This window comes from Barbus barbus, assembly GCF_936440315.1.
Source record: "Barbus barbus genome assembly, chromosome: 31".
Lineage (NCBI taxonomy): Eukaryota > Metazoa > Chordata > Actinopteri > Cypriniformes > Cyprinidae > Barbus > Barbus barbus.
In genome coordinates this window covers 28599179-28607632 of record NC_136759.1, presented here as the reverse complement: position 1 = coordinate 28607632, position 8454 = coordinate 28599179, and the positions used below count along the sequence as shown (strand labels likewise).

At 41.6% G+C, this 8454-nt stretch overlaps 1 protein-coding gene across 1 annotated transcript; it reads left to right on the top strand.

Annotated features, from left to right (window-relative positions):
- The first annotated feature begins 1232 nt into the window (after window positions 1-1232).
- On the top strand, window positions 1233-8386 carry LOC306850995 (tripartite motif-containing protein 59-like). Its single transcript, XM_079386994.1, has 4 exons — window positions 1233-1285; window positions 2334-2693; window positions 3564-3902; window positions 6686-8386. The coding sequence occupies exons 1-4, from the start codon at window positions 1262-1264 to the stop codon at window positions 7271-7273; spliced, it is 1311 nt and encodes a 436-aa protein (XP_079243120.1). The 5' UTR covers window positions 1233-1261; the 3' UTR covers window positions 7274-8386.
- The last annotated feature ends 68 nt before the right edge of the window (window positions 8387-8454 follow it).

The following is an 8454-nucleotide window of genomic DNA, read 5'->3' as shown; positions in this document are numbered from 1 at the left end:
ATCACTGAAAATAATGTTAAAGAGGTGTGTGAACTTGCAAGTACGATGTCAGACACTGTAATATGCTCTGGTCCGCTCCCTGCTTACCGGGGTGATGAGATTCATAGCAGACTGCTGTCACTCAGTGGCTGGATGTCTAAGTGGTGCCTGCAGAATAACAGGTTTTATAGACAATTGGACGAGTTTTTGGGGCAGACCTGACCTGTTGAAAAGAGATGCTCTGTTTGACAGAAACATGGCTAAAACCAGATGAATACATTACTTTAAATGAGTCCACCCCCAAGATCACTGCTATAAAAATGAGCCACATCCAAAAGGTAAAGGGGGAGGTGTTGCTACAGTTTATAGCAATATTCTCAGTATTTCTCGGAGGGCAGGCTTTAAGTATAACTCGTTTGAAGTTATGGTGCTGTGTATAACGTTATCTAGAGAAACACGTGTTAGTGATAAATCCCCTGTGATGTTTGTACTGGCTACTGTATACAGGCCACAGGGCACCACACAGACTTTATTAAAGAATTTGCTGATTTTCTATTTGAGTTAGTGCTGGCTGCAGATAAAGTCTTAATTGTTGGTGATTTTAATATCCATGTCGATAATGAAAGAGATTCGTTGGGATCAGCATTCATAGACATTCTGAACTCTATTGGGGTTAGACAACACGTTTCAGGACCTACTCATTGTCGAAATCATACTCTAGATGTAATACTGTCACATGGAATTGATGTTAGTGGTGTTGAAATTCTGCAGCAAAGCGATGATATCTCAGATCATTATCTAGTCTTGTGTAAACTCCATATAGCTAAAACTGTAAATTCTACTCCTTGTTACAAGTATGGTAGAACCATTACTACCACAAAAGACTGCTTTGTAAGTAATCTTCCTGATTTATCTCAATTCCTCAGCATATCCAATAGCTCAGAAAAACAAACATAACCCCTGCTATTTATTCAATAAAAAACAGTCACTAAATTAACGAAAAATAAAGCATCAACAGGTGTTGGCATTTCCCAAAAGCACAGCAGTAATTCAAATTTGTGTCCTCATAAACCACATAAACATGCACACACACACACACACACACACACACACACACACACACACACACACACACACACACACACACACAGTTATAACGGACATGCGAGTTTCAACAACAACTTTCCGCCAATCACATTCCTCGTCTTAAGACGCAACAAGTGTAGCACTGGAGACGGGTTGAATGCAGAGATGTGATTGGTGGACAGTAGTGAGTTGGCGCATGCGCAGCTGGACTCTTCTGACGGTCAGTAGCGCTTATTTCTGCACTTTAATATATTTGTGAATATTGCGAGTCCTAATCTGTGTTTAATGTTTCCTCGTGTTCTCGATGGTGTTTGAAGAACTTTAGTTCTGTCACTTTATTATTCGTCAATATGTTACGCACACCGACTTATGCTTTACTTTATTGATATTTAGCTCGTGTTAATGTTATTAAGAATGATCTGTTGTGTCATGCTCTCGAGTAGAAGAGACCGGGGTAAGTTGTCATTTTTCACTACAGTTAATTATTATCACGGTGTTTTTTATTTTAGAAAGTCGTCTTTTGCTTACACAAGACACACAAAAACAAGAACCTTATGAATATGTAACAATGTTGTAATGTGATATATTTGTGTGTGAGCGAGTACTCACTTTAATAATTCACTCTAGTTCCTGTTTCATCTTAGTGTGCACTATACAGCCTTCACTACAAATACAGGACAGGTCAGAGCATGCTTGGCCAATCACAATCAGCTGTTTAATCCACTGCACGTCATCATTTACCCTCACTAACTGAACCTTGGGTATTTTTCATTTTGGGGTGAACCATCCATTTAATCCTCATTTTAACTGCTTTATGTCCCGACTAATGTCTACAACAACAGCAGAAACCAGTTAAAGGGATAGTTCAGCCCAAATCAAACTTCTGCCATCGTTTACTCATCCTTGTGTCAGACTTGCATTCGTCTTCAAACACGATGAAAGTATTTTTAATGAAAGCGATTGTGAAGCAGGCCGAGTGAAACACAGCCAAACATTTGGGTAGTGAATCTCAATGGAGGGAAGCCTTAGGGTTCATTAAAAATAACTCTTTTGAAGACGAACAAGAGCAAAAAAAAAGTTTTTTTGGGTGAGCTATCCCAAATCAAGGCCTGGAACAAACAAGCCAACTGTTCAACAACCAAACATACATTTGAAAAAAACTAATGTGTAAACCTTTATGAATGATTGATGGGCAGCCCATCCGCTGTTTCTGAATATAAACCACTCACATCTTTATAAAGGATGGCCATCTGCACATCTGTTTGCAGGGCAGGCCTCCAGCTGTTTGTCCGGCGATGGATGATCTGGAGGAGGACCTGACGTGTTCGGTGTGCTTCGGGCTGTTCTCGGACCCGAGAGTGCTGCCCTGCTCGCACACCTTCTGCAGGAGCTGTCTGGAGAGCGTGCTGCAGGCCTCCGTCAGCTTCTCCATCTGGCGCCCGCTGCGTCTCCCGCTCAAGTGCCCCAGCTGCCGGAGCGTGACGGAGCTGCCCACCAACGGCCTGGACGCGCTGCCGGTCAACGTCTGCCTGCGGGCCATCGTGGAGAAGTACCAGAGCGACGGCCACCCCCGCTCCCCGGCCTGCCCCGAGCACCCGCGCCAGCCGCTCAACGTCTACTGCGTCCAGGTGCAGTGACCACCGGCACGCTCTGCCTCGTCCCACACATATTGAGAATACGTCCCATGTTTTCATCAGTCCCTTGGTTTATAGGTCAAATTAAGGGGAGACACTGCAGGCAAACACACTGTTTTCATGCACCTGTCAAGTTTGAGATTTTGGGCATTTTGTTTTTTCATAAGTTTTCTTCTCAGACTAGTGGAAAGAAAACATCCAAAACACACTTCTAAATGTTTCTTTTATAGCACTTTATCTGTTTGTGTCAATATTCTTCAATTACAGTACATATTTTTAAAGGCCATTTTCTCAAAACGAGATTTTTCTCCTACACGGAGCCATAAATCTCCTCTTCAGTAGCACTTTACATGTTTATTCCTGTTCCTAAAGGTTTTTACAGAGCGATGTGTTCACATATCTGACCCTGCAGCACAAAAGCAGTCATGAGTAACACAGGTATATCTGTAGCAATAGACAACAATACATTGTATGGATCAAAATTATACATTTCTCTTTTATGACAAAAATCATTAGGATATTAAGATCATGTTCCATAAAGATATTTAGTAAATTTACATCAAAATTTCTGATTAGTAATATGCATTGCTAAGAACTTCATTTGAACAACTTTAAAGGAGATTTTCTCAATATTTAGATTTTTTTGCTCCCTCAGATTCCAGATTTTCTAATAGTTGTGTCTCAGACAAATATTGTCCGATCATAACAAACCATTCATCAATTGAATTTAAAAAATTTGATGCTTATGACTGGTTTTGTGCTCCAGGGTCACATATAACAGCTTTAGGTTATGTTTTAGTGTTGGTAACATGTCCCACACAAACTGTTGTTTGGTTTGTTTGGTGGTGGTCACTCTGTGTCCAGGACCGCAAGCTCATCTGTGGCTTCTGCCTGACCGTGGGCCAGCACCGGGGCCACGCCATCGATGACCTCCAGTCAGCCTTCGAGAAGGAGCGCGGGGCCCAGGGCCGGCTGACGGAGGGGCTGAGGGGCCAGCGCTGGGAGGAGCTGTGTGGTCTGGCCGAGCGCCTGCAGCAGGAGAAGGTCCGGAGCCAGGCTCTGCTTCAGAGCGACCGCGAGGTCGTGTCACGCTTCTTCCAGGGCCTTGACCTCATGCTGGCCCAGAAGGAGGAGCAGTTCACCGAGGCTCTGGACCGGGCGAGCGTCCTGCTGGCCCACGCTTACGAGCCGCTCATCCGGCAGGTAATAATAATAATGTTTCATTTATATAGCGCCTCTCCCAATCTCAAGGACACTTCACACTGACAATAGCAAATAAACAATCACTTCATACATTAACGGACAATAGACATTTGCCAAGAACATAACAGTTTAAGAAAAAACATTGTGACCAGTAGTATTGGTTGAACAGATATACAAACCAAAAATGATTCAGACACCAGATATTTTTGTACTATGGGTGCAGCACACTATAGTTCATTTATGTCAGTGAGGAGAGCAAAATAAACTAAACTGTGGCATATTATACCTGAAAATTCTTCATACTGTGGACTACCACTAAAATATGGGATTAAAAAGTATTCAATCACTTTGACCTGACCATGTTTTGTTACATACCTTTCTATCAGTTATCTGACATGATCAAGATGAATTTGTTCTGATAAAATGAAACTCTTGAGTTCTTGTCATATTTTATTACCATTTCCTAAACTATAGCAAATAAACTGTGATAATGTGAGAAATGCTGAAGGTGTCTGAATGCATCTTGGTTTGACTGTAGGCTTTGAGTTAAGTTCCTGCAGTGTGGTTATTGTCCAGAGACAGGGGCAAGGCGTTCCAAAGTTTAGGATCCATAACCAGGGTTCCCACGGGTCATGGACTTTCTGGAATATCATGGAATTTTAAAAGGTTTATTCCAGACATTGAAAGTCAGGAAATTTGATATTTTTTTGTCCAGGTCATGGACTATCAGGGACTTTTGTTTGCCACCTCCATCCAGTACTCGAGCGCTGTGTTCTGTGTGAAGACAGTGACTCTGACACGCTCGTGCGAGCCCTGAATTGAGTTTCTCGCTGCGTATTTCTTTAGGCTGAATGGGAAAATGCATACAAAAGTATAAAAATACCCGTCTCTATATTGAATTTTTACAGTGGAGTACATGCATCCTTTCGACTGCCATTTTTGGTTTTATTTAAAGCATCTTCTCTTCTGTGCTTGCACACAAACTGCACTGCAGTCAATTTCCCAAATGCCATTTGTTTGTAAATATTCCCTTATTATAATAATTAGTATGTAAATGGCCATTAACAGAGGCCAGAGACGCCGAAGACGGATGCAAGAGAAATGAGCATATCAGGCAGAGCAAGATCACTGTTCATGATGCACACAATATAGGAATCCTATTGCATTTTATATGAATGTGTTTCTGAGGGACTGTCTATTGTCCCTGTCAAATAAAGAATTAAAACTTTTCTGTATCTAACTTGAATTTCATTTTCTATCTTTGTGCTATATATTTAATTTTTGCTACTGCAATTTGTTTGACCTTTATATTATTTAGGCCAGTGGTTTTTGCTGTGGTATTAAAATTGAAATCAAGATTTGTAAAATTGTATTGGTATCTAAAATATTGGTGTCATAAGTTTATTTATTAGAATACAAGGTGACAGATAAAACAGCAACTATTTTATTTATTTGTGGCAAGGCTAGTGAAAATATAAACGGGGCAAGTAATTTGAACCACTGAAAAAATCCTTAGCATTGAGCCCTGGGCTATTTTATTCCCTTCCCGCTCATCAGCTGGCAAGCACTTGAATTTCATAATACGAGAGGACACAGGTAAAATAGAATAGGAGTGACACGAGCAGACCATTCAGTGCAAGTTCACATTCTCACAGCAGCATTTTGAATATATTGCAGATGGGAGATGGTAGTCCAAAAAATATAAAAATAAATAGATAAAAAAGATCTTTACAGTAATCGAGGCGAGATGTGATAAATGCATAATGATTCAGCATGTTTTAGGCTGACGATAATATAAGCATCTAGGTTCAGTGACGAGTCAAGAATGACACGAAGTTTTTGACGTTGGCAGATGGAATAATTGATGCATCTTCAAGGTGTTTTGTTGCAGGTGGGGGACTGACAAGTAAGATTTCTGTTTTTGTCAAGTTCAAACAGAGAATTGGAGTTGAGCCGGGTCTTTAACTCGTTGATGCAGTCAGATGAACAGAATCAGGTCGGTAAGCAGTGTATATCTGAATACCGTCGACATAGCAGTGGTACTGAAAACCCTGAGAGAATAATCTGTCTGAGGGGCATGATGAAAATAACTAATAGAGGGACAGAGGGAGATTTATAGTTATGCATGGTGATGTAGTATCGTCTGTTTGGCTCCTGAGATGCCAATATGTGAAAGGCGCATGAGTAATAGTTTATGACAGACAGCATCCAAAGCTGAGCTGAGATCGAGTAATACGAGTATGGAAAGATTGCCCGGGTCACCAGAAAGGGGTTTGTTTATAACCCTTACTATAGCAGTTTCAGTACAGTGTTGAGAGCAAAAACCTGACTGAAATATATCAAAATGATCATTGAGAGCCAGAAATGACTGCAGTTGAGTGGTGACAACCTTTTCTGTGATTTTTCAACAAACTGTAGGTTTTGAGATTGGGCCAGTTGGGTCCAGATTTGGCTCCTAAGAATAGCAGTAACAGCAGCAGGTTTGAGTGAAGCTGGAACAGTGGCAAAGATAAGAGACATGTTTACAAGATGTGAAATTGAAGCAGAAATGACAGAGGTTCAGTGTTTCAAAAGGAATGTTGGTGCAGGGTCAACCAGGCATGAAGAAGAATTGGATTTCTGTATTATTTCACTAATTAAGTTGGGGTTAGTCGAGGAGAAGTTTGGATAGGCCGAGCTTGCTCACTAGTAGAAGTGGTCAGTTCAGCACCAAATGTCCCACCATAAAGCATCCAGCTTATCCTAAAAAAGCAGAGCACAAGTCATCAGATTCTCGTTGACAGGTGAAGGACATGCAGGAGGAGCACAGCGAGCTGATGTCGCTCAGCTCCAGCGTGGAGAGTGAGGAGTGTCCGCTGGCGTATCTGGAGACGGTGCATCAGCTGAGGGAGCGCGTGAACGCTCTGATCCAGACACCGCTGCCCGAGGTCCCCAGCCTTCACCTAGCTCCGCGAGCGGAGCGCTTCTTCGAGGAGCACTGGTCTGACGTGACCATCAGAGGTCTGAGAGACGCTCCTGTTCCTCAAATCTCATGCCATACACACAGCTGCTCGAAGGCCGGTGCTCAGGCTGCTGATGGAGCTCGGCTCCGGCGTCTTCCTTCACCTCCAGCAGTCGTGCTGCTGCTGCTGCTCATGCTGGTCCTCACAGCACTGTGTTTACATTCAGTGTGTGGAAGCGCTCTGGGGCTTCCTGGTCTCTTTCATGCAGTGGAAAATGTTTCAAGTGAACTCACCCAGCCGCTCCATGAGATGGGGACGTTCTTCTGCTGTCTGCTACAGAACATCAACACCAAATTAAACGCGTTTATTTCAAGTTTTGGAGAAAACACCTACCAGCATCTGCTCCGCTTTCTCAAAACACTGCACTAGTGTTCAGTGCTGGAGATGATGCAGATATTCAGCCGGTGAAACACGAGCTGAAGGCATTTCTGGGTCAAACGGGTTTGTTTGCTCATTCAAGAATGAGACCGATTATGTACAAACACTGCAGTTCATCTTTGATAATGCTCATCATTTACAGGGGGCCTGGCATGCCTGTGCTATTGTAACATTCACGTACATATGCTAAAGTTGTGTGCACAAAAACATCAATAACACCTAACATCATTGGATAAGGAAAAAGCATTGCGTGAGTGTTTTGAAAACATCCATAAATATAAAACCATTATTTATAGACAAAGCATTATGAAGCTTTGTGATGCAGTTGCAGTCTGATCTAATACAGATAACATCAATTTTAACAACAGTTGCTTCGTGAACATTGCATTAAATTGCGCATGGATTACAAAACACTCATGTAATCGTCATCAGGATCCATGTCTGACCCCTTTAACATCTGCCGTTCAGACAACCAGTGTTTTTCAGTTCTGAAGAATGTGTTATTTTAAATCATGTGGTTTATAAAAGTCTGTTACTAAAAATGAGTCTAAAACTGCAGTACAAATTAACTATTACCCATGATGCCATCTTCCCACTGCTCCACAGATGGCACTGCAGACATTGACTGCGTCCGAAACTGCATACTCGAGTAGGTCATTTCTGAATAAATCATTGAAAAGAGTACATACTATATAGTATGAATGTTATCTGGATGTACTGCATTCACTTCAGAATCTCACTGGAAGTAGCAGGTCTTCCAAGTACTTTCTGCCTGCTCTTTTAGGAGTACTGTGAATTCAGACAAGCTTCTTCCTGTTTCTCACCTACTATATAGTAGTGATTTCAGATGCAGTCATTGGGCTTGTAGATATATGGACCAAACTGACTAGATGAGCACAATATCAGATGTCTCAATTAATCTTTTGGGACCTACTTTTCATCTTAATTGTAAGAACTTTATATGTCTGTCTAATTGTTTCTACTACAAATGATTACTGAAACACTATTTGCACTTATACTTACTGAATAAATCCTTTTGCTCTTTCAGATTCATTTCATTGAACAGTTTTAGAGCTGAAGATGAATAAAGCTCTCAGAAACAGCACTGTTCTGGACCAATGCTTTCTTCTGGCTGTTCATCACGTAAACTCAAACGAGAGGCTGAACATTAT